Source organism: Pelodiscus sinensis, chromosome 5 (assembly GCF_052426305.1).
Source record: "Pelodiscus sinensis isolate ZL-2025 chromosome 5, ASM5242630v1, whole genome shotgun sequence".
Taxonomy (NCBI): Eukaryota; Metazoa; Chordata; order Testudines; family Trionychidae; genus Pelodiscus; species Pelodiscus sinensis.
Window position 1 is genome coordinate 90309811 of NC_143056.1, and position 26654 is coordinate 90336464.

Consider the following 26654-nt stretch of genomic DNA (forward strand, 5'->3'; position numbering starts at 1 on the left):
TTTCAAAGATTCATAACTTGGAACAACTCTGTATAGGAAGGCAAGCTGGTACTTTTATTCAAAAAACAGATTTGTTTTACAGATTAGGATCTGTTGTATATACATCTGAATATGTTAGACATTTAGGTTGCGTTTACACAGCAGGGCTTAGCTTAATTTGTGTACCTTATTTCAAGTTATATCAATTGCGTAGCATATTTCGAAGTTGGAAGCATCTACAGAAACAGAGCACTCTTCCTCCAACTTCCCTTACTCCTCGTATGGTGAGGGTTATAGGAGTCGGAGTAAGAAATCCTCCAGCTTGATAGTACAGGCAGTCCCCGAGTTACGCGGATCCGACTTATGTCCAGCAGCGGCTGAATCAGGACGCCTGGGACAGAGCAGCTGGGGTGCTGCTGGGTTGGTCCAGTAGCGCCGAGGAACGGTGGCGCTACTGGACCAACCCAGCAGCACCCCAGCTGCTCTGCCCCAGGCGTCCCCAAGTCAGCCGCTGCTGAACCTGACCAATGGCTGACTACAGGAAGCCTCTGCCCCGGGCTTCCTGGAATCAGCCGCTGATCAGTTTCAGCAGCAGCTGACTTGGAGATGCCTGGGGTTCTTAAGTCGAATCTGTATGTAAGTCAGAACTGGCGTCCAGATTCAGCTCCGACTTACATACACAACTTAAGAACAAACCTACAGTCCCTATCTTGTACATAACCCGGGGACTGCCTGTATTTCAATATTATTTCAAAATAACTGCCTGCTGTGTAGGCACGGACTAAATTATTTCAAAATAATGTAAGTTATTTTGAAATAATGTTGCTGTGTAGACTTACCCTCATTGAGCTAAGCTTTTTTTAAAGCTTCATTGGTTTCTTCAGAAATCACTGATCTATGAGTGTTTAAAAATAGATTAGACTATGTTAAAGGAAATTAAACATTAGACAATTGAATAGACAATGAGAAATTATAGGCAAAAATATATAAATGGAAAGATGTAAGATAACAAATGCAGTTGAGGACATTTGAAAAATATGGCTCCAGCTCTGTCCTCTTCTTGCTGGCTTATATCAAGGTATTACTGCACATTGTCCTTGCTAGATAACTTCAATGATGTAATAGGTCTTTTCCCACCTCTGTATTCTGTATTATTCTGAGTGGAAACCATGCATTTTAATCTCTGTAAACATCTAGGCACCATGAACTAATTAGGGATGAGTTGGGTGTTTTGACATTGACACTCCCAACTTTTTGGTTTCTATCAGAGAAAAAAATACATTGCATTTGTGTGTGTCCATTATTTAACTGCTTTAATATATCCACATTTCAATTATCTCCTTCCCTATACCCTGTCCACCTTGAAGATTGCTTTTCTGGGCTTGACCTCACATGAAAGAATAACCCTCACATTACAGAGCAGGTGTTCCAAGCAAGCTATTTCTCTCCGGAAAACTCCATACAAGTAAGTATTTTTGTTAAGAGAATTATTTTTAAGGAAGTGGAATTAATCATCTTTAATTACTACCAAATAAAAGTTAAATTTACTAGTGTTTGCTGAATATACCTGAGGCACAAGTGGCAGGGATCAGGTTAGCATCCCCCCAGCCAGACTTTTGAAAGGGTCCAGAGCTCCAGCAGCTTACTATTTTATGCTATTGGTAATAATTTCAGATCAACCCTAATGCTTCTAATTGGCACTTACTGAATTCTCCTTTTCCTAACATTTAAGTGTTATATAGGTTGGAAAGGATATGTGAAAACTTAACCTATTTACGTGGCGGGGTGGGGGGGGGAATGTTTTTGTTTTTTAATTTCTTCTGCAAGAACCCTTCTTATTAGCTTTGTGCTTTTTGAAATGCTCTTTAGTGTACCATATTTGCTGTGTTGGCCCTCTTTTTTTGTTACATTTATTAATAGAGTTTTCTCTGATTTCCAGTCATGGATGCTTTCAGAACCTTGCAGACTTTTTTCAGTGCCGTTGCTTTGGTATGTTCACACCCAACGTAGTTGACTGGACTAAACAATATACTCTATTTCATCCTGCAAGAGGTAAAAATGTTCATTCTGTATGAAGAAAAGCACCAAAGAGCCAAACTGAAAGCTAAATAAAACTGGATATTCTTAATATTGTGTTCAAATTCTTTTGAAACTTTCTTGCCCTTAAATTTTATATTGTTACTATTGTTCAAATAGTACAGTTTATCATAAATTACAGCAAAACAGATCTGAAAGCATTGCAGTGGTGGTTTGTATGTACTTTCAACTTTAACAATTTGAAATTTCATATAACTATGAGATGTCACTTAAAGTATATTTTTATGAGAAATTTTTATATAACACTCCAGAAATCGTATATAATACCTTTTAAAGATTTTTTTCAGATTGTGTCTACAAAGAACACATTTGTTAAGGGAAATTATTTTTTACATTTTTGAATTGACTATTTCAAAAAGTTTTTAACACTACCTTGTATTTTTGATAACTTATTTGTCTTTATACTATGTAAATCTGTACAGAATCACTGTTTAGACTTACTGTTTGCTTTCACATGAAATAAATTAGATTTCATGCTTACATTTCCTTTTTTTTTAAATATTCAAGGGAAAGTTTGAAACTTACATCTTTAAAAATCATTAAACATAACTGCAAAGGCCTATCTTGCTTCTTTAAACGTCTAACAAGAATTGATCAGAAGACTAAATCTTGCATTCATTTACCCCAGTGTCACTTTGAAATGGAGAACTCAGCCACTAAGTAGGTACATGACCAAAACCTAATGATAATGTTTAACAATATTTCAGGCTGCAAGGTAGGGCTACCATACTCCCAAGCAATGTACCTGCACCCTTGATAAATGTAAATAGTTTAATGCTGTATTTGGAAAATGTAGAGTCTGATATGAATCACTTTTCAGAGACATCAAATGGACTTCACACAGCATGAGCCCACTGTGTCCAACTAGGAGATTTGTATTGTAACAGAAAAGAACAAAAATGACATTTATGGCGATAGGCAGTGTTCCCTTTGTGCTTGTGCGGCCACTTGGGTGATCTACAAATGCTGCCCAGCTGATTACTAGGGTGCCCATAACTAGATTTTTTGTATTTCTGTTGGTGGGGCATACTTACATATGCCCCAGTGCACATAAAAATTTATTGTGTGCATGGATGGAAAAGGTTAGAGGGAATATTAGCTATAGGGGAGGGAAAAAGCACAAATAAAGAGCACTAATCAGAGACAATTCAAAATATGATCCATTATTAGTAGTTTAGTAGTAAACTAGAATGAAATAAAACCAGAGATTTCTTACAGTTTCAATAGAGGTATTGTTTATTGAGCCTGGTGAATTAGGTGAGTGCTTTGAGCATTAGAGGACCAAATAAGAGCCAAGTAATTTAACCAGTCATATCATGAAAGCAGTATCTACAGTTTATTGTATCAAGAGAAACCTACCAATACAAAACTAGATTTAACATCTTCTTTGATTTTTTTTTCCTGTTTTATGAAAATATGACTTCCAATTCAAGAAATCTGTCTTTTATTCCCTTTCTCTTTCTCTCAGGAAGAGGGAGCCTGAAATTGTTTGCTATTGTGACAGATTAGAAATGTGCCTTTAAAAAAAAAAAAAATATCCTCTCATACTAGTGTCACCATAACATAACAATGTATTTTACTAAGGAATTATGGTAGGATAGATGGTAGAGAAAATGGGAAAGATTCTGCTGTGCTGGACCTGGTCTGCTAGACCAGGGAGAGCATCTTAAGGTACGCCATCCAGCTACGCAAAATGAGTAGCTGGATTCGGCTTACCTTAAGCCGAGTCTCCGCGGCGTCCCTACTGCGGGAGAATGATGGACTCTCACGCTTTCACCTTCTTCCCTTACTCCTTGCAGAACGAGGTGTCAGCAGGGGCTGCTCTCACTGTTCAATTTTACGGGTCTACATAAGGCCTAAATTGAATGCTAGAAGATTGGCCTCCAGAGGATTGATCTTCTCTGTAGTAGCGGTGAGGAGTCCTGTGGCACCTTATAGTCTAACTGAAGAGTTGGAGCATATGCATCTGACGAAGTGGGTCTTTGCCCACGAAAGCTTATGCTCCAACACTTCAGTTAGTCTATAAGGTGCCACAGGACTCCTCGCTACTTTTGCAGATTCAGACTAACACGGCTGCCCCTCTGATACTTCTCTGTAGTGTAGACATACCCTTGGAGTAGTATACATCCAAAACACTTTCCTTTGCCCCTTGCTTATAGGACCATCACATTATATGGCAAACTCCAAAAACTATATAACATTAGCCAGGGAAAGTAGCATATTAAGAAATTCTATTATTACAAACAAATTAGAATGTAGCAAAATATTAGGCTATTTTCAGTATAGAATGAGCTTACATCCATTTTGTCAAAATGTATTTTCTAGCTACTGCAATAATTTCTTGAGAGATAAGCTTACAAAGCTTTCTAGTGAGTTTGGAGAAGTAGAAGTTTTAAAAAATGTCCTAGGTTCTTATCAATGCATCACTGTTTTACTTAGCCATCAATACATCTGTGGCATCAACAGAGATGTGAAATGTGCCTGATATAAAAAGTTTCATTCTTTCTTTTCCACTTGAGTGAGGCCACCAAACCCAATTCCTTTGGGACCAAAGTTCTTTGCATAGCAAACTGCAAAAGGAAGGGAGAAAGATGTTAGTAAAGAGCATTTTATGTAGTAATTATACTAAAAACATTCTTAGGAATCACAGTAAACTATGTACAGTGGCAAACATGGATTATTTTTCTCAGGCACATCCACAACTCTGACAATGTAACTTTGTCCATTCTTGTTATTTTTGAGATACACAAACTTCTTAGTTTTGGGTGAGATCAAGTCAAGCTCCTCTCAGAACAATTTCCAGTACTGTAAAATACTGAGAAAATCTAAGTTATAGGTACTAGAACAAATTCTAATTCACATGAACGTTGTTTGCAGAGCATGTGGAATAAATATTAGGGCTGGGATTTCAAAAAGGATCTAACAGAATTCCTGTTGAATGTTTCCTGAATCATCTTTGAAAATCCCAGCCTAGAACACTAATATAAAAGTCTTCATACCCCTTTCAGCCTATTTTTAAGGATGGATTGACTCTGTGGACTTGCATTATCTGAGAAAAATCCAAAGTAAATCTATTATCTTCAGTGATGTTGGCATATTTATGAAGATCTTTGATTCCCGATGTAAGATTCCTAGGGGAAAATCCCATGTAGGTCCATGATCCTATAATGAAAACATTGTGGCCAGACCCCTCTTGTCCTTGTGGAAAGCCACTGAAGTCAGTGAGGACCAGTACAGATATAGGGATTTGTCCACACATTATTTTGCAGGACAAATGTGATTCTTGGTGGCAAGAGATTCCAAATTTGAGACTACTTAATATTTATGAAAGAAGATACAGATTAATTTGCTTTCTAAATTCACTCCCCAAAAATGAGACAGTAATTTTGGTATGGGACTGTACAAAGCAAAGAAAGGAAGTGAACTCATTATACTTTCCTAAATTCAGATATCTAACAAAAATAGGTGATGATGCCTACATCTTGTCTGAGTAGAGCAACTTAGAAGGATATTTTCAGTAATAGAACAGAAATAAGATTGAACTTACCCTTACAATAGATTTCTCCATCTTTGTCTGTAACATTTGTAGATTCTAGGCTCTTTCCACAAAAAGCACAACGGAAGCAAGTCTTATGCCAAGGCTGTGAAAGAAGGAAGAGATATCACATTATACAACCCTCATGATCTGACCAGTTCCAAACCAGAGAATTTTCTAGACCATGAGTGGTCACTATCTAGCAGCATTACCAACACTTCCACTGCTTACTGGGACATGAAAGGACATTTGGGGGGTAAATTAGTGCTAAAAAACAGAGAGCTATGACTGGTAGCTGTAAACAATCTTCATGGAACCATGGGAAACTTAGCCACACCCATGAAAAGTGGACATCCAGCTAACTAAAATCATTCCGGATGGTGGATATTTCCAGACCAGAGAGTTCTGGACCAGAGAGATTCAACCTGTGCAAAAGAATCATAACTAGATTATATAAAGTAAAAAATCCCAACCATCAATATACAGTAAACTTCCGATAATCCGGCACCTTTAGGATCCAGGGGGTGCCGGATTATCAGATTTGCCGGACTATCGGAAGGGGGGGCTATGAGGGGTCTGGGATGGGGTGAGGTGGGGTTGGAGGGGATGCCACCCCAAACCCCTCATAGCCCCTCCTTCCGATAGTCCGGCTCTGCCCCAGGCGTCCCTGATCCAGCCGCTGCTGGTCAGTTTGAGCAGCGGCTGAATCGGGGACGCCTACAGCAGAGCAGCTGGAGTGCTGCCAGGTTGGTCCGGTAGCGCCGACCCTTGGTGCGGCGAGACCAACCCGGCAGCACCCCAGCTGCTCTTGGGGACACCTGGGGCAGAGCAGCTGGGGTGCTGCTGGGTTGGTCCCACAGCGCCGCACCTCGGCGCTACTGGACCAACCCGGCAGCACCCCAGCTGCTCTGCCCCGGGCTTCCTGGAGTCAGCCGCTGGTCAGTTTCAACAGCGGCTGAATCCAGATGCCTGGGACAGAGCAGCTGGAGTGCTGCTGGGTTGGTCTGATAGCACCAACTCTTGGCGCTATGAGACCAACCCGGCAGCACCCCAGCTGCTCTGTCCCAGGTGTACCCAAGGGTATGTCTAGACTACAGGTTTTTGTCGACAGATACTGTCGACAAAGCTTCTGTCGACAAAGAGCGTCTACACTACATTCAGGTCTGTCGACAAAGCAAGGTGCTTTGTCGACATGGCAGTGTAGACGCAAGGACAGTTTACATGCAATAACGCTTTCTGTCGACAGAACTCTGTCGACAGAAGGCGTTATGCCTCGTGAAATGAGGTTTACCAGCGTCGACAAAACTGCTGAGTTCTGTTGACATTGTCGACAGAACTCAGCGGTAGTGTGGACGCAGGTATAGTTTTGTCGACAAAAGTCCACTTTTGTTGACAAAATCCTGTAGTCTAGACACACCCCAAGTCAGCCGCTGCTGAAACTGATCAGGGGCTGATTCCAGGAAGCCCTGGGGCAGAGCAGCTCTGCCTCGGGCTTCCTGGAGTCAGCCCCTGATGAGTTTTAACAGCGGCTGAATCGGGGAAGCTGGGGACAGAGCAGCTCCAATGGTCTGGCTGCCTGGAGCACTTCTGGGTTCCTGATGGTGCCAGACCATCAGGAGTGCCAGATCATCAGATGCCAGACCATTGGAGTTTTACTGTATAAAGGGTTGTAGTTTTATATTTGCTTTGGCTAATAAGATTTAAATTGTTACATTAATTTTCATTTAATCTCAGCAACATGTTCCATTTTAGTCAAAATAGGCCAAAATGCTGATTTTCATCATTGCACCCTATCATAATAGGTGACTCCTAATGACTTTCTTACTAGCTGAGAGGTCTCAAATGGGGATCAGCACTTGACTCTGGCCCCACGGTCTATACTGCAATTTCATGTTAGCCATCACTTCAGACTTCAAGACTGCAAAGCATTTTCAGTGAATCATCCTAGATCATCAGTTTCCAAGCAGAAATCCATAAAGTGGAGCAGGTTACATGACAGTGGCTTTTTTTCTTCCCAACTACACTATCATTAAAATCTTAAAATAAATAAGCATTTGCTGTGGCTAACATGAAAGTTTAGGAAGAGGAGTTGGCTTCTGTAATTGGGAACACTAAAGAGGGACCACCAATCCCAACTAATATGTGCTTCATAGAGTGACAAAGTTTGAGGACACTTATCCCATGGAGCGAGTTTACAACCTGAGGATTGTGAACAGATTGCTTCAGAATAGGGATAAAAGTGACTAGTCAACTATCGGACAAGCTTATTCTTTCTTCCTCCCTTACTGCCTCTGTCTTGCCGGTACCCCACACTGCGCTTTGCCCTTTTAATTGTATTAAGAGCCTGGCAGCCAGGCTCTTAATACATATAAAAGACAGAGCAGCAGTGGGGTTATTTCCCAGGGCCGAGAGGTAACCCCACTATGGCTCTGCGGTTATCCCCCTTATCAATTAATTGACTAGTCGATGGAAATTCCATTGGCTAGCCGGTTAGCTGATTAAAACACCATTGAACATCCCTACTTCAGAGTCCACACCCTTTCATCAAGGGGAGCTTCTGGGGCTGGGGGAGCTGGCGTTTTAGGGCATGTCTACGTGTCCAGTATTGCAGTTGGCGCAGCTCTACTGAAGCAGCTGCAGTGCTGCAGCATGTCTGGTGAAGGGGCTCTATGCCAACAGGAGAGAGCTCTCCCATCAGTATAATAAAACTGCCTCTGCAAATGGCAGAAGCTATGTCACGGGGAAGAGGAAAGAGCTCTCCTGTTTACATAGCACTGTGCCCACGAGTGCTTAGATTGGTGTAATTTATGTTGCTTGGAGGTGGTTTATTCACACCCTCAAGCAACATGAGTTATGCCAACATAGAGTAGACACCGTCTTAACATTATTTAAAAAACTATTGTAAGAGTCACACAATGGTAAAGATTGAGACCTGCTGTCCTAAAAAGAATGTGACACAACAGGAGCCAAACTAAACAGCTGAGGAGATGGGAAATCTGATACAAAGCATTTCATTTGTAGAAACTTTGCAACCAAAGGACGCTATGGCTACACTGCAGGCTTCTTGCGTAAGAACTGTTTTGCGCAAGAGCGCATCCACACTGCCATGTGCTTTTCTGCAAGAGCAATTGTTCTTGTGCAAAAAACCTGCAATGTAGACGTAGCCTACTACTCTCTGATAAGTAGCTTTTGTGAAATTAGTTGGTGATTAAATGGCATGCTTTTTGCCAAAGGCTGAGCAATGAAGATGGAACTACCATTTCCTGTAAGAGAGAGATCCTCCAGGTCAGGATTGTGATACATTGGCCTACCAAAGTCAGGTAGCTTGTTTTCCTGCTCTTGATATGGTCCCTGGTCTACAGGTAAAAGACGACTTAAAGATCAAGGACTATCAATTTGGTATAATTCAGCAACATTTAAAACCAAACAATTTAAACAGATCTTTTTAAAAAAAACAATTAAAACACGTAACATTGCCTTACTTTTCCCCCTCCCATTATTTTCTCTGCAGCATATACTGATTTGCCACAGCGGGGGCACTTTTCCACATCTCCAAACTTTTTGGCGAACTTCGAGGGGTTGGTAGGTGTAGAAGGGCGAGCAGGTTTTGGAGAGCTGGTAGAAAAAAGGAGATTTTCAGTACATCTAAACATCACTTGAAAAATCATGTTTCCATTCTCAAAATATTTCCAATTCAATGCATTTTGGAAAGGTTAATCAACATTACATAATTAGTTCACAGGACATGAAGCTTGCTTTATAATACAAGAAAATAAAAAGCACATTTTACAGTATTAACGATAATATTGCTTTGGTCTTAGTGAACATTACGGCCATCCATAAGGAGGGAAGTGGTCATGTGCACAAAAAGACTATTTAGCAGAAAGGGGGAGGCAAGTGGGAAGACTAAAAAAAATATCTTTATTAACTATATACTGAAAAAGACAACGCAGCAAAGAACTCTCTCATCAGCTACCTGCTGAGACTTGTCAAGGAGAGGCTAATAAAAAGAGACAGGAATCTGATATGTTGTCTTCTTTATTCATTGTAAGGCATCAGCAGGTAGCTTTTGCTTGTTGCTTTCAAAAGGCCTATGCTATGTAAAGGTCAGGTGCATCAGAAAAATGGTTCCAATCTATATGTCTGAACTATCAGCCCAACTCAGTATCAGCTCTTAGTCACTCATATAGTGACCTTTGAATTACTAGATTGTCAGACTGCAACATGTCATTAAACCTATAGAAAGTCAAAAATTGCTGCTGTGCCACAAACGGTAATGAATGTGCTTGTGATAAAGAATAACTGATAATACATTCTCTAAGCTTCAGTATGGCTAGATTAGCTTCATTATAGTATTGCCAGCAGAAAACACATTATTGACAGACAGTTATCTGCAGTCAGGATTCTCTCTGTTGAGTCACGATCTGGGAATCAGCACCTTAAAGTGGTGTGTGATCCATGAGAGAGGATTAATAATAGATATTTTCTTATTGCAAGAAAAAAGTTAACCTCATGCCTCTTGGAATAGGAAATCATTGAAAAAGAAGTTTTTCAAGAGACTAAACATTATTAAAAATTGTCAGAAATGACAAGACTCATGGAAGAAAAACCTATGATTGTGCCTATTGTGCCACTTATGCTCAATGTTATTATGGAAACCTAATGAAGTAGCTAATAAAGGTAGAAGATATAATTAATGGAATTTAACTCACTGTTGCAGATCCAAGCCTAGATGTTCTCCAGTATCAGTGCTGAGACACCCTGCCCCTTGTCCATACCCAATACCTTTGGGACCATATTTTCTCCCATAACAGGTTTTGCAATAGATTTCAGATTCGTGAGCTGCTACTGTGGTACTGTCCAGAGCTTTTCTGCAAGCCACTGAGAATAGAGAAAAGTGCACATAAAATTTTTATTTACAAATCTGAATATTAACTTATCTCAGAATTATTTCAATACAAGTTATTCTGCTCTTGAAAATAATTAATATAAATCAATTTTATGCCCTCATCTGGAACACAGAATTTATTTCTGGAAACCCTATCTAAAAAAAGAATATAGCAGAAATAGAGGGGAGTTCTGATGGCTAGCCACTTCACGGTACGGCTATGTCTACACTGGCCCCTTCTTCGGAAGGGGCATGCTAATTTTGAAAGTGGGAATAGGGAAATCCGCGGGGAATTTAAATATCCACCGCGGGATTTAAATAAACATGTCCGCCGCTTTTTTTCCGGCTTGGGGAAAAGCCGGAAAAAAGCGTCTAGACTGGCTCGATCCTCCAGAATAAAGCCCTTTTCCGGAGGATCTCTTATTCCTACTTTCAGGAATACTGACCGGAGCATTTCCGGGTTCCTGATGGTGCCAGACCATCAGGAGTGCCGGACCATCGGAGTTTTACTGTATAATTTAACTGTTGAAATATCCAAGATAAACAGAATGTGTCATGGAAGCCAAGGGTTCTGAAGGAACTCAAATATGAAATTGCAGAACTATTAACTATGGTAAATAACCTAGTGCTTAAATAACCTCTGTACCAGATGATTGGTGGATAGCTAATGTGATGTTTGTTTTTTTAAAAGACTCCATAAGTGATCCTGGCAATTACAGGTCAGTAAACATCACTTCAGTACCAGGCACATTGGTGGAAACTATAGTAAACAACAGAAGGATCAGACGTATAGATTAATATGATATGTTGGGGAAGAGTCAACATGGCTTTTGTAGAGGAAAATTATGCATTGTCAATCTATTATTTGAAGGTGTCAACAAATGTATGGACAAAGGTAAGTCAGTGGTTACAGTATACTTGGACTTTCAGAAAGCTTTGGCAAGGTTCCTCACCAATGGCTCTTAAGCAAAGAAAGAGTAATGGGATAAGAGGGAAGGTTCTCTCATATGTCGATAACTAGAGGACTGTTGTAAAGGCCAAAAGTGTAACTGGGTTCTAAAAAGATTTAGATAAGTTTATGGACAGTAGATCCATCAATTACTATTAGCCAAGGTGGTCAGGAATGCAACCCCATGCACCGAGTGTTCCTAAATCTCTGATTGCCAGAAGCTGGAACTGGGTAATAAATTACTCTGTTCGGTTCACGCCCTCTGAAGCATCTGGAAATGGCCATTGTCAGACAACAGGCTACTGGGCTTGATGGACCATTGGTCTGACCCATTATAGTCATTCTTCTATTCTTATTCCTGGTGCATTATGCACTGCATTTGGCGTACCTGTCCTATAGATAAATAAAGCAATGAGGTAAACAAATTACCTCCTCTAAACTATCTGCTTTTTGGCTCTAAACATTTGAGGTCAAATGGTCACAGGGGGCTGATGGTCCCTTTTGAGGGTGAAAAAAGGGAGCTGCTCTTAGTGAGGCTTAGCCTGCTAGCTACATATTTTTATTAACCACTTGTGGTTAACTTTCAAGAAGAACTTCTGGGCCCAACCCAGAAGATTGCTTGCCTGGTGGTTGAAATAGGCATGGCTTTGGCCAAAATTGTATCACCACAGAAAATATTTCTAAAGATCTAAAACTTCATTCCATTGGTGGTTTCCTGGCAGTAGCCAGAACTGCATTTGGTATCATGTATTGGATGGAATTCCACACAAGCAGGGATGTCCTTAGGATTTATGGTGCCCTAAGCGGGATTATTAAACTGGTGCCCCTATGCCTGACTTGCTCTTAGCAACACAAACGTAAGCTTACAGTATTGGAAAACTTGCCACGTGCACATTATTAAAAACAGTTTAACTTAATTAAGCACACTGTAATGCTGATGGACTAGCACTAAAGAAGTAGCACTATAGAAAAAATTCTTATTTATTGACAGAATGATACAAATAATATAATTTTTTAATTTGTCAACATTTTATTGGAAATTTATATGAAGAACCCTGGCCTCCTTCACAGCTGCAAGATGGGGGCCAGCTGAAGGCCAGGGCTGGCCCATAGAGCCCTGATCACCGCAGACAAACTTGAGGCCAGGCCCAGCCCATGCAGGTCCTCTCCCCCCTCGGCGGAGCCGCTGACAGGAAAGCGAAGCTCTGTCCCCCTGGGAGGAGTTGTCAGCACAGCACTGTCACCCTTGTAGGCCTCGTAATCTCTTCTAGCTCCCTCCTGAGTTCTGCACCCTCTACCTCCTGCCCTGACTCCTGCTCCCCCACCTCTCTACCCTGAGCCCCCCCCCTCCACCAGACCCTGTGCCCTGAATCTACCCCTCCTGCCCTCACTCTATCATCTTCTGCCCTGAGCAATCCCCACAAACCTTTCAGCCCCCTGCCCCTACCCTTACCAAGAGTCCCCCATATCTCTGCCCTGACTCCAGCCCTGCAACCTTATACTCCTGTCCTAACACTCTGCACCATACCCTGTGCCCTTAGTCCCCTACCTCCTACCTTCACTCCAGCACCCTTCAACTCCTTCCCTGAGTTCCCCAACTTTCCCAGCCCCCTACCCTCACTTCTGTACTCCCGCCCCTTTTTATTCTAGCAAAAGACAGAAAACTTGCAAATATTGTCCACCAAAAAACTATCTGATGTTTTAATCACTTTCCTTCTGATATTAATACAAACTTCCTTTTTCTCTTCATTTTTTAAAAATTCTATCATTTAAATAAAGCATGTACATTTTCTTTTCATTTTGTAATCTCTCTCCCTCTCCACTCCCCCCTTCCCCTGAAATTACCTCTTAAAGATCCAGATATGCTCATAGGGATATAAATATGTAATCACAACCTGCATAGTATCTCCTCTCGAAGATTTTCTCTTTAACTATGAAGCTTAGAAATGTTTGAAGAAAACGGAGAGTATCATGTAGTAACAAGACTGCAGGAGCTGGGGATTTACGGGCCCAGGGCTTCCCTCGCCCCAAAAACAACCACCACCCCCCAACACGAATTGACGACAAGACGGGGGCAGCCTTCTTCCCTCCCCCACTCCTCAGTACTGGATGGGGGGTGCTTGCCTCTCCCGGATCGCTGGCCCCAGCCTCCTTCCAGGGCTGAGCGCTCAGCGACCCCTCCCACCCAATCACTCCCTCGGCCCCAGACCCGCCTCTCTCCGCTCCCTGGCAGCAGCATCCACATGCGGAGCTCAAACCAGCTGCCAGCCAGCCCTTCGGTGGACGGCCTGCCGGGCCAGTCCACCACTGCCTCAGCACGCAGCCAGTCAGCCAGCCCCCCATCCCCTTCCCCACTCCAGCACCTCACTCAACCCAGCCCTGCCAGAGGAAAGAGAGGGGTGCTCCGTGGGGGAAGGGGGAGAAGAATGGTCATTATGGGGGGGCAAAAGAAAGGATACTGCCAGAGCCGCCCAGCCAGCCTGCCTCACCTCACGCCAGGGAAGAGAGTCACACAGGTGAGTTCTTTCTCCCACCTCTAACCCCTCCCCTTCCCAGAGACCCCAGCAGCCAATCCCCTCCCTCAGACTGTGCTGCAGGCAGTGCATTCGGCTCTCTCTAGGACCCAGCAGCCCTGCTGTTGCATGCTCACTGCTTCCCATTCCTCCCAGCAGAGTGGTGCCCCAGAACTACTGGTGCCCTATGCAACTGCACACTCTGTGTATGCCTAAGGATGGCCCTGCACACAAGGTATCTCCAAAAAACCCTTCTGAAGACCTGAAACAATTCACCGGATGCAATGAAAAAGTTTAGTATCAGTCATGAATCATCCCTGAATGACCCTTATATACTGACTATGAAAATAAACCTATGGGGTAGGTAGTGTATCAGGAAGACAACATGTCCATGTGTCACGGTGAGAAAAAGGAAAGCATCTTCTTGAGAGTCCATCTTGTGCTGCCTAGTTTTCTAAAATCTCCTCAGCTATCACCTTCTGATTGACTTTGAATGTGTCACTACCAGCATTTCTCAATAGAAAGCAAAGAGTAACCAGAAATTGGAAGCTCCTTTCAGAAGCAGTGTAAGTAATAATCTAGGCAGGGAAGAATCTGGTACCTTTCAAAGCTAGACATCCTCCTGATTACCACTAGCCAAGAAGGCATGATTTTGGGGCCAAATAGAGCCAGCCATGGAACCTCAAATGCACTGTTAGGGTACATCCATGCAGCACGGCTAAAGCTGAAATAAGCTATGCAGCTTGAGCTACATCAGTTGCGTAGCTTAAATTGAAATAGGTTATTTTGGCTGTTGGCACTGTCTACAGAGCAGGAAGCCCGAGAAAGCGCACTCTTCCTCCAACTTCCCTTACTCCTCATAAAATGAGGGTTACAGGAGTTGGAGTAAGAAGTCCTCCAGCTTGGCATTATTTTGACATTATATCGAAATAACTGCTTGTAGTGTAGATGCAGACTATGTTATTTTGGAATAAAGTCAGTTATTCCAAAATAACACTGCTGTGTTGGTATACCCTGAGAGAACACGGGACCACATGAAGTATAGCAGGATATTAGTGATATTAGGACTGGATGGAAGCTCCTGAGCAGTACTTAATTTGTGCCAGGGCTTGCCAGGTCTGAGCCCTGGCATCTTTAGGCTTGGCAGATAATAAATAGCCCAGGTACCTCTGCACTTGCTGAGTCAGTTATGAAAGTAAAAAAATGGCACAGGTACTTAATTGCTTGATCCCATTACCTCTCTCATAACAAATTAAGCTCTACTCCTGGGTTATTAAATCCCGTCTGCTGTATGCAGGAAGCCCATCGCATAATCCCATTTTAAAACTATTTAGCTAGTTTGACCCAGTATGTGGGAGGCTATTTCAGAACCTCACTACTCTGGTGATTAGAAACCTTCTAATTTCAAGCATATATTTGTTCGTGGTCAATTTGTTCTTGTGACACCATTGTCCTTTAACTTAAATAGCTCTCATCCCTTCTGGAGTTTACTCCTCTGATGTATTTATAGAAAGCAGTCATATCCGCTCTCTGACTTCTTTTTGCTAGGGTAAGCAAGACAAGCTATTTTAGTCTTCTCTCGTAAAAGAGACTCTCCATTCCCCTGTTCATCCTAGGAGTCCTTTTATGCACCTGTTCCAGTTGGAATGCATCTTTCTTGAACGTGGCCAACCAGAACAGTACACATTATTCCAGATGAGGCTTCATCTCAAGTACATACCTTACAACTTGCCTATCCTTACTGGAAATACGTGGCCTGATATAGCCTAGGAGCATATTTGCCTACACTGTGATCAACTAATACACTTTTCACTTCCTCAATAATTTCCAATTTATAAACCCCCAGCTTGCAGCAGAGATTCTCATTGGTCCCTAGGGATATGACCTTGGTTCCTATTGAAATGACCTTTCTCATGTGACATTTATTCCCATTTCTGTTACTCCCATCCTCAAAGTTATCCAGTTCTTCCTGTATAATATTCCTATCCTCCTCTGTATTGACAGTGCCTTACAACATTGTGTCATCAGCTAATTTCATTAGCACACTCCTATTTTTGTGCCTGGTTCTTAATAAAAATATTAAAGATCAGTCCCAAGATTAAGCTTGCTCTGAACCCAACAGTTCTTTCAACACAACCTGTTGTCATCACCCCTCTAGCCAATTTCTTACCTAGTCTACGGTGCTTGTATGGATCTCCATCTTCTTCAGGTTTACAATTTTGCAGGTGATGCCATAAGAAATGTATTACTGTAAACCAGATCTACTGCATGATCCCTGTCTAAAAGATCAGTTTTCTTGGGTATTTGATATACCTATGTTGTATTTCATCTCATTTTCCATTTACCTCCACGTCTTTATTATTCTTTCCTTCAAAATTTGTTCTACAGGCTCATATTCTATTAAGGTCTAACTAATGGGTCTATAGTTGTCCAGATCAGTTTTTCTCCTTTTCTTAAATACAGGTGCTATGTTTGCTTCTCTCCAGTCATACTGCATAACTGCTGGTTTTCATAGATTTATTAAAAATCCTTGTTACTAGACTTGCAATTTCACGTGCTAATTCTTTCTGTATTCTGGGATGGAATGTATGCAGTGCCCCACCAACAACTATGACTTGAGCAACACAAGTCACTGATGTGCGTAACTATTTGATCTGAGGAAGTGGGTCTGGCCCACGAAAGCTCACCTAATAAACCATCTTGTTAGTCTTTAAAGTGCTACATTGTCCTGCATTTTGCTTCAACTACCCCAGACTAACACGGCTACATTTCTATCACTATTCGTAAAGCACCAGGAATTCTGTTCCTTTATCTTGCTATGTTTCACCTCTGGTGTGAGAGAATAAGAACCTCAAATATCTGGTGATTTAGAGTTTCTTCAGAATTTAGATAAAATTCTACAACCACGCACCACAGAGAGATAGGTGCCAGCTCTGTTCTTTGTGCAAGGACGTTATTAATTCACTGCTAAATCTCTTGGAGATCTTTGAATGGAAGGTGCCATAGAAATGTCAGGCATGGGTAACAGGATACAAAGTTTTATCCACTAGGTCACCAGTTTAAATCTAGCCCAGACTGCAAGAGGCTAAAAGTTAATAAGAGCTGACAGCTGTTAGTGGTCTCAGTTCAGTTCTCAGTGAATAGGTGTCCATGTTATAAAAAGCCTAATTGGCACCTCTGATGTCAGTGTCAGCAGAACAGTCAGCGAGTGAATGGGCACTGAGAGTAAACTACTCTCTCATCTTACAAATTACCTCATCAGGTGAGGCACTTTGGTGAGGCAGTACCAGCAATGTTATATTGCGATTGCTTATGCTGTGCCTGTTTATAGCTCTGGAAACGGAATTCCACTACCAATCCAGAACCTCTGAATAGCACAAATACTATGAAAATCAAGAAGCAATAGCATTTAGGAAATAGGGACCAGTTTTTTCAAACAACATTAGTCATTTTAGAACAAGTAGTCCTGTGGTACCTTAGAGACTAACTCACATATATATACATATACATATATATAATCATGAGCTTTCATGGGCAAAACCTACTTCTTCAGCTCTTGAGACAGTAATTTTGGTGCCTCATATTTTTTCTTAGGGGGTGAGGAAAAGCAGACCCCAAGCTGGTACTTGGAAAGGTATGATTTCCTGAAATTACTGAGTACCCATCTCATGTCTCCAAGAGAGCATATACAAATTGAGGTATCCGTTTTTTAAAATCTCTGTCATTATGTGTGAAATGCTTGGTAGAAAAAAAATCCAGAAGGAATTGGCCTTTTCTCGGATGCCCTTTGAACAAGGGCAATCATCACTTTGCTCCTCCATCCCACCTTAATGTGCCTGCAGGTTTGTCAAGACAGGCATCTAATTTACACCTATGCAATTTGAAGTAAAAGTCAACTTAGCTCACATGAATGGCACACAAAGATAAGCTGCAAAGTGAGTAAATAAGGGCGGGGAACTCCAAAAAGGCTACTTGGCTATTTTCAAACACTTTTTTTAATACAAAGAAAACTCATTGTTCAAACTGTCTCACTGGCAACCCAATATAAAACCCACTAAAGTCAGTGGCAGTCTTTCCAGTAACTTCAGTGGCTTTTGGATCAGTTGCTAGTTGCTAATAGGCAGCACAGTGACAAAAATAGACAAAGCTATCCAGGAAAAAGACACATATTTGCAATTATTTTTTTTAATTAATGCCAATAAAACTAGAAGCTTCTGGTAATTTGTGAACCTGATCACTTGGTGCTGCATTCTCATCTGTTCTGCAATGATAATTATGTTTACTGTGGGAGTTGAAGGATGATGGAAACTCCAGGAGCAGATAAAATGTTTCTATTTTTGGCACCGTAACGATAGAGTATCTATGCACCACAACAGATGGAGCAAAAGCCCTTGAAGTGGTATTGTTGAAATAGCTCTGAGACCTGTCATCTGCTCAGAGCCTGTTCATAAACCATCACTAAGTAGTTTCAGGTTTATAAAGCAAGATCCTGCCAAATATCCACTGCAGCTGTGTTTTAACTAAAATCCAAGAGGGAAACAAAGTAGGTAAGCAGCAGTCTGCATAAGGGAATGTTTTATGTCATGTTGTTCACAGGAAAAATTATATTCAGTTCAGGTAAGTGCCACCTATAATTAAGCTTGCAAGACATTTTCCTTTATAAGACCTTATTTTTAGTTGCTGCCAAATTTCAGTACTTTGGGCTAAAATTTTCCAAATAATGCATTCCAAAGTTCATCTGTTCCAAATAATGCATTAGAGAGAAATAGGGTTTATCTGATGCTAAAATATTTTTTACAACTGTTTTGGTGAGATGGTCCAGTGTCTCCCTGTTTTGGAACTTTGGGATTTTGATGTGGGTGTGGAGGGGAATGCCTTTTCCCATCCTAGTGAAAATGTGCCCAAACCTGGCCAAGTTATTAGCCTCTGAGAACTCCATTAACAGATGCTCAGTAGAGATTTGTTAGTTTGACAGTTACATTCTCTGATGATTCCATATGGACTGAACATGTGCCATCACCTCCCTGCTTCTATGTCCCAGCTGGAGTGAACATGCACTATCCCCTCTGCCATGTATATTGACCAAATCGGACAGTTTCTGCAACAACAAAAAAATGGTCACAAATCAGACATCACAAATGGTTGCACACAAACCTGTAGGGGATCATTTTAACCTCCCTGGCCATTCTATAGTGGATTTAAAAGTAGCCACTCTTCTATAAAGGAATTTCACCACCCAGTTACAGAGGAAAACTGCTGAACTGGAGTTCATTTGCATGTTTGACACTATCTCCCTAGGCTTGAATAAAGATATTAACTGGTTAACTCACTACAGATTGAACCTCTCTAGTCCAGCAACATCTGTGGCCTGGCATGATTTTAGTTAGCTGGATATCCACGTACCATGGTTGTGGTCAAGTTTCTCACAGGCCCATAAAGTTGGTTGCAGCCGCTAGTCTTGGCTCTCAGTATTCTGTGCTGGTTTTTTAACTAATTTACCCCTAAATGTCTTCTAAGAGTCCAGTAAGCAGTGGAAGTGTTGGTAATGCTGCTAGACAGTATTGACCTCCTGTGGTCTAGCAAATTCTCTGGGTTGGCACTGGTCAGGTACCAAGGTCTAGAGAGGTTGAACCTGTACAAAGGCAATTTCCCATGCCTTTGACATTCACATCAATAGCAATGAATGGGACACTGCCAGCCTATTTAACAAGGGACCTACATTCACAACAAGGGACCTACATTACCTTCATTTACAAGAGACCTACAATTCACAGGTAACTGTTTTTGCTGTTATATATATCTTAGATTCTGTATTTCCACTCCAACTCATCTGATGAAGTGGGTTTTACCCACAAAAGCTCACGATCCTTTGTTAGCCTCTAAAGGTATGTCTACACTAGCCCCCTAATTCGAACTAGGGAGGCTAATTTAGGCATTTGAAGTTGCAAATCAAGCCCGGGATTTAAATATCCCGCACTTGATTTGCATCTTCCCGGCCGGTCACCATTTTTGAAATTTACAAGTCTGGACTAACTGCCCGCGTCTACACGCGGCAGGGACCCGGTATTTCGAATTAAAGCCCCTAAATAGAACTACCTGTTAAACCTCCTTGCAGGAGGAATACTGTAACAGGTAGCTCAATTTAGGGGCTTTAATTCGAAATACTGGGTCCCTGCCGCGTGTAGACGTGGGCAGTTAGTCCGGACTTGTAAATTTCAAAAATGGTGACCGGCCGGGAAGATGCAAATCAAGTGCGGGATATTTAAATCCCAGGCTTGATTTGCAACTTCAAATGTCTAAATTAGCCACCCTAGTTCAAATTAGGGGGCTAGTATAGACATACTCTAAGGCATCACAGGACTACTCATTTTTACAGTTACAGACTAACACGGTTACCCCTCTGAGACATCCACATAATGAGCGTGCTTCAGCCCCAGGCTGCAGGGATGAAACAGGATTTTGTTTTGCTCCTTCCAGTGACTGAAGGGTTACTATAGCACTGGGCAACAGAACTGAGAGCAGAAAGGCAGTGTCTCCAGTGCTCTCAGAACTCCTGCTGCATCTGGTTCTATATGAAAAAGCAGGGTATGATCATGTAATAACATAAGTTAAAACTGTATTGTTATACACATGCACAAATATATACTTCATGCCTTATCCTCCAGTTCTGTGCACTTTGTGTTGTCATTTACACTAGTGCAAAACACAACCAAACTAGAATTCTCCACTGCCCCAGGTGGTAGGTGGAGATTAGGCCAGATATTTTCTGGCCAACCTATTCCTCACTCTCATGCTAGAGCAAAATGCAGGACAATGTAGCACTTTAAAGACTAACAAGATGGTTTATTAGATGATGAACTTTCATCATCTAATAAACCATCTTGTTAGTCTTTAAAGTGCTACATTGTCCTGCATTTTGCTTCAGCTACCCCAGACTAACACGGCTACATTTCTATCACATATTCTCATGCTAGAGTTATCACTGCAACGTTCCTGTATCTTGGGTCTGACTGCAAGGTAAATGTGATGACGCCACTGCTTTCCTCCTGTAGGGGCTGCTGCTATGCTGACCTTTTCTCTCTCTCTGAATTCTCACCTGCCAGCTATTCCACCTTCCTCCTGCAGTGTTTATATTGGTGGGGCCTGGAGAAGAAGTCAGCTTCACAGAGCTGGCTGCAAGGGATAGAAGAGGGGCTTATGCTGAGCACAGGCGTGGGAGGAAGGAGGATGTGGCAGTGGAGGAGTAATTTTGAAGTTGTGCAAAGTGGGATAGCTCTCCACTTCTGCTTGTGGCCTGTCTGATTCCTGCTGGCATCCCTGGACTCTCACAGCAGCTGTCCCCTAAAATCCGTCACCACCTTCTGCGACTGGGTGAGTGTAAAAGAATTGGGGTTTGCCTTTCTTATACACTCAGTTTTTCCATTTAAGACCAACTCCTTTGTATAGTGTAGTCTGTGATGAGCAGTAAAGACTTTTGGGGACCCCCAGGGTCATGGTTTGCCCACCTCCCAGTTTCCCTATAAAAGCATGCAGTGTCTGGAAAGGAGGCCTCTGAAGCCTACGGGTCTTGCCCTCCTATGCTGAAGGCACTGCTCAATTTGTGGCACAGCTGGCACCACTAGGTTTGGCAGCTCCGGACTTGCCACGACAAGTAGGAATGTAAAAAAAAAATTATTTGAGCCCTGGCAGCTCTTTGGTTATAAAGTAAGCACTGGCTGAAGAGGTAGGAAACTGGAGCAGCTGGAACCAATCACTAGGAGCTGCTGCTAAGAGGCAAACAGGGCTGAAGGTGAGTGCTGCTCTAAAGAGACACAGCCTGTCAAGCCCAGGTGGGAAGGCTTTCTAACTGTAAGTAGTTTGCTTTCTGTTGTGAGCGTTGTCTTTCGAGTAAGCACCCCCAGAGATGAGCAGCCTGCTGAAGAGCCCCTTCCTGGGTGCTGGCTCTTAGAATAAGCTAACTGCTTTTTCAAAGAAGGGCTTGTCCCACTCACCCCTGGAATGACTGTTTCCCCGGACAGTAGCTCACCTGAGTTAGAGGCTTGCTCTGCAGTCTGGAGAAAGCCAGAAGCTCTGTAGCTTTCAGTGCAATGGGGAATCCCCTTTCAGCCCCACATGCAGGTCATGAGGTAGTGTGTGGGGCAGCAAAAAGCTGCTCCTGCTGGCCTTATGCTGCTCCTGTTGTGCTGGTGGGGGGTTCTCCTCTGGCTTCTTGTGGCTCAGGTAGGCACCTCAGTACAGTGTTGGGGCAGTGTACAGGGAAGTAGGGTGATCTGTTGCCCTCTTGGTTCCTCCCCCAAATGAGATCCATCTTTCTGATTAAGCTGGCTCAGGGTGAAATTTATCCTGCTCCCCGGGATCTCTACAGCCTTCTCTACCACTCCAAGCCACCTCGGTGGTGCTACAGGGCCTTTGTCCAGGGCTACATTTAATATCCAGTGAACAAAAATTCTAAACGAATAAAGTAAAATAGAGCAAATCTATTTTGTCTTCAGCAGATCTAGCACGCGAGGAGCTTGTTGCTTCAGTACTAAATTACTGGAATGAATCCTATTAAAATGAGGCTTATATTGAGCCATGGAGACATTGCAAAGATACAATAATGTAGCTCAGCTTACTGCAGTAGAAGCATGTCTTGTGAAAACTCCTGCCATTGCACTGGATTTCCTCAGCGTGATACACTGACTTGTCACAAGCACCACATTTGGCTCCACCTCCCCAGTTCGGCATCTTTCAGTTGGAAGTGTTACCTAAAAAATAATAATAATAATAATAATAATAATTTAACTGTCAGCAGAAACTGTCCAGTCTTAATTAGTGATTTGGATTCTCCTTTTGTGTCCAGTCAGCCCCAAAGCCAGTCGAGCTATCCACATAAGTATTGCCGCAGGGACTGTAGACTAGTGGCAAAGAGTTGGCATAGTAACTCCTATGCTGGTCTGTCTCCCTGAGGCTGCCATATGAGTATTACTGGGGAGGGTGGGGAGGAGGGGGGAGAGGAAGAGGCATTGCCAAGACTTCCATATGTCCTGGAGAACTCTGGCTGCTATAATGTCCCTCAGGGACCTTTGGTAGCCAGCGCTAAGGGTTGGGGGGGTCACCACACTCCAGCTAGTGCTGAGGGCCAGCTGCCCTTGGTCCCACTCCTTCCAGAAGTGCACAGCTGTCCCCTACACCCTTCCCAGGACCCATGGAGGCTATCAGCTCTGCTGGTGATCTCTGGCAAGTCACTCCATGTGTAAAACAGGAAAACACGACTACCTTTCTCACAGCGATACTGTGAAGATTGCAAAAGCGGCAAGGAGTCCTGTGGCACCTTATAGACTAACCGAAGTGTTGGAGCATAAGCTTTCGTGGGCAAAGACCCACTTCGTCAGATGCATGTGTGGGTCTTTGCCCATGAAAGTTTATGCTCCAACACTTCGGTTAGCCTATAAGGTGCCATAGGACTCCTTGCCGCTTTTGCAGATTCAGACTAACACAGCTACCTCTCTGATACTGTGAAGATTGTGACTTGCTCAAATTCTATGGTATAAATATGGTTAGGGGCCCATAGATAATATCGAGGCTATCTAGGGAGGCTGTACTTTCCAAAGATTACATTTTCCTTTCAAAGCTGCTTTGCTGTAGTGCTGGCCTTGTCCATTAACTTCCATAACCATTGTGAGGCAGAGGGTTATGGAGGACCTGGATCCAATAAATAATTCAAAGCTTAGTGTGGTGGTGGAGTGGGGTTACAAGTGAATCTGAGGATAGAAATTGGCCTTGTATATTTTCTAGGTACCAAGCTTATCTGTCAAGGAATACCATATTTTACTGTTTTATTAACCTTTTTCAAAGCAATCGTTTTATTCCAGGTGTTCTTGCTTACTAACCAAAGTGTAAAGGAAATCTCCTGTACCCATATTTCTTTAAACTGTATGATATGATTGATTGTGAAGTTAGACTGAGGAATTCATACTTATAACATTTAATCTTACATGTAATATTATTTTGGTGGCATTTTCATGGATACATGTTGTTCATCCCTCTGAATTATGGAAACACAATAGATGCAACAGCACTACTACCCAGTCAACAATAAATGATAATATTTAGTTGTTCTGAGGGTCTTTACACAGGGATCTCAGAAGTGATTTGCAAAAGAATGTGAACATCTTATTCCCTATGTGGAAACTGAGCCATGGGGAGGTGAAGTGACTTGCCCAAGGTCATGTAAGATCAGTGTCAGAGCCAGAAACAAAACTCAGCTCACTTTACTCCAATCCCAGGGTTATCTCTGCTGACCCTGTTGTTGTACATCAAATTCCAAAACAGCCAGAGCAAATCTGGTTTGCCCATGTGCTTTCTTGATGTTTCTGAGTCATCGTTTTCAGGAACACTGAAATGTCATCTTGTCATTTGCACATCGCATTATCATGCTCTTTTGAGCTCTGGCTCAGGCCTTTCTTATCCTTCTTGGAAAACTAGTCACTTTCTTATTATAGTTAACTGTTCATTCAAAGCCAGCTTTGGGTCAACTTGTTCCATTTTGGCTCTGAAAAATTCACAGCTGAGATATATACTTAGCTAAGGAAAAGATATTGAACTCTGAATGATTCATCAAACCTACTATGCCAAAATTCCTTCAGCTGTCAACCAAGAGGAGAATTTTTCATAATAGGGTAACACAAATAACTAATAATCATTTCCACTGGTTCACATTTTAAAGTGTAGTTTCACACTGAAAAAGCAACTATAAAAACAATATTGTGAAGCTTCATGTTTATCATTTCAAGGGTGTATAGAACAAGTGGCTGAGTGAAAATAAGCTGTCTCTAATCTCCAGCTCTGCAAACTCAACCTGAGAGTGAAGCTGGCTCTTTCTGTATTATAGATTCTGCAATTACAACTTATTTAAGAATTTGTTAGAGATGGACTAGACGCCTTCTCAATTTCCCATACCTATTTTAGCTTTGTGGTGTGAACACAGTTAAAAAATAGTAAAAACATGATTTAGTTGATAAGAACATAAAAATGGCTGTATTGGGTCAGAACAAAGGTCCATCTAGCCCAGTAGCCTGTCTGCCAACAGTGGCCAGCACCAGGTGCCCCAGAGAGGGTGGACCGAAGACAATGATCAAGCAATTTGTCTCCTGCCATCCTTCTCCAGCCTCTGACAAACAGAGGCTAGGGACACCATTTCTATCCCCTGGCTAATAGCCTTTTATGGACCTAACCTCCATGAAATTATCTAGCTTCTCTTTAAACTCTGTTATAGTCCTAGCCTTCACAGCCTCCTCTAGCAAGGAGTTCCACAGGTTGACTATGCACCGTGCAAAGAAGAATTTTCTTTTATTAGTTTTAAACCTGCTACCCATTAATTTCATTTGGTGTCCTCTAGTTCTTCTATTATAGGAACTAATAAATAACTTTTCTTTATTCATCCTCTCCACCCCACTGAAGTGACACTAAAGATGTACAAGAATAGACCTGTTGAGGAAGAAGAGGCCAGTTTCAGAGAGTAAAACTGGACTTTAAAATCCATTTTTTTTGTTTGAGAACTCTCTCATTTAACAAGAATCATCATATTCCCTATTTGAAATCTTTCTCCTGCCCTCAATATTTTCTTTAAAAAAGTAATTTGTATCAAACTCATTTATTTAGATTTGTTTTTGCATGAATGTAAATCAAATAATTTAATTTGAAATATTCTATTCCCCTGTCACTTATATATCTGATTACTCAGACCTGCGCAATGAAATTATGATAGATTGTTCTTATAACAGAGATCCAAATATATAGTATTTCAAATCTGGGTTATTAAATGAAAACAAAGAGAAATAAGCATTAGTATTATAAGACAATCATCTGAAAAAATAATGATCTATGCTTCTATCATGCTCCCATGACAATCAGTGATTAATTTTTAATTGGCATCAATGGAAACAAAATGGAGCCTTTAACATATAAACGGGTTGCAACTCCATTGAACTGAATGGAATTTCACACCCTCTTACACCAGGTCTGCTTATCGCCACTGGTTTCAAGTGTGGAAATTATAAAGCCAGAATTCAGAGCAATATCCAATGACAACGCTATCAGTGCTTGATCCTGCAAGGTGTTGAGTGACTCCTGATCTTCTTCAGTTCCCTTTGAAATCAAGGGCTCAAGTCTGCACCAGCTCAAGTCAAGGAATTCAGTGGAAGCAGAATTGGGCCCGATGGTAATCAAAAGGGCAAAGCACTTGCAGGATCAGGTCCCCTGTCCTGACAAACTGTCAAGAGGGCAGTTGGATGGAACGGATTGAAATTACGTCAGTAGCTGAGTGAAGGAGCAAATGGCACAGAGAAGGTCTGATAAAGTTCAATAACAACCTTCACATGGTTACAGGCAGTGGTTACAGTTCTGAAAGGAATCCTTGACCCTAATTTAATTATAGCAACATTAGTGCATGTGCTTACACATTTTCCATGCTTTTCATCATTACCTGATGGAGGGGAAAAGAGTCAAGGTAGATAGTATCCCCAAAAGGACACTGAATCTTGTGATGGTACCACATGCTCTGTTTGTTCTCTGCACTGACCAACTCTGAGACAGTTCCCTCATCCGTCCATTCCCATTATGAAGTGATTTGCAGCCCCTTCGTAACTCCAAATACATGAACTGTACTTTGTGCCCCCTCCCCTTTCCTACATGTATCTCTGTGCCATGGAA

General features: G+C 41.9%; 2 protein-coding genes across 6 annotated transcripts in view; one reads left to right on the forward strand and one right to left on the reverse strand.

The window, feature by feature from the left end:
* The window catches only part of ZDHHC13 (zDHHC palmitoyltransferase 13), a 28033-nt gene extending 25477 nt beyond the window's left edge, over positions 1 to 2556 (forward strand). For all 5 annotated transcript variants that reach the window (XM_006111481.5, XM_075927719.2, XM_075927720.2 and 2 more), the window contains 2 exons: positions 1347 to 1444; positions 1919 to 2556. In XM_006111481.5, coding sequence (XP_006111543.1) covers positions 1347 to 1444; positions 1919 to 2054 — 234 coding nt within the window. In that variant the 3' untranslated portion in view covers positions 2055 to 2556. The remainder of the gene's footprint in view (positions 1 to 1346; positions 1445 to 1918) is intronic.
* Positions 2557 to 3282: 726 nt separating this feature from the next.
* The window catches only part of CSRP3 (cysteine and glycine rich protein 3), a 31254-nt gene continuing 7882 nt past the window's right edge, over positions 3283 to 26654 (reverse strand). The window contains exons 2-6 of the mRNA XM_006111485.5: positions 22577 to 22708; positions 10324 to 10492; positions 9094 to 9226; positions 5624 to 5717; positions 3283 to 4646 (exon numbers count right to left, since the gene is read on the reverse strand). Of these exons, the coding sequence (XP_006111547.1) occupies positions 4573 to 4646; positions 5624 to 5717; positions 9094 to 9226; positions 10324 to 10492; positions 22577 to 22688 (582 nt within the window). The 5' untranslated portion in view covers positions 22689 to 22708 and the 3' untranslated portion in view covers positions 3283 to 4572. The remainder of the gene's footprint in view (positions 4647 to 5623; positions 5718 to 9093; positions 9227 to 10323; positions 10493 to 22576; positions 22709 to 26654) is intronic.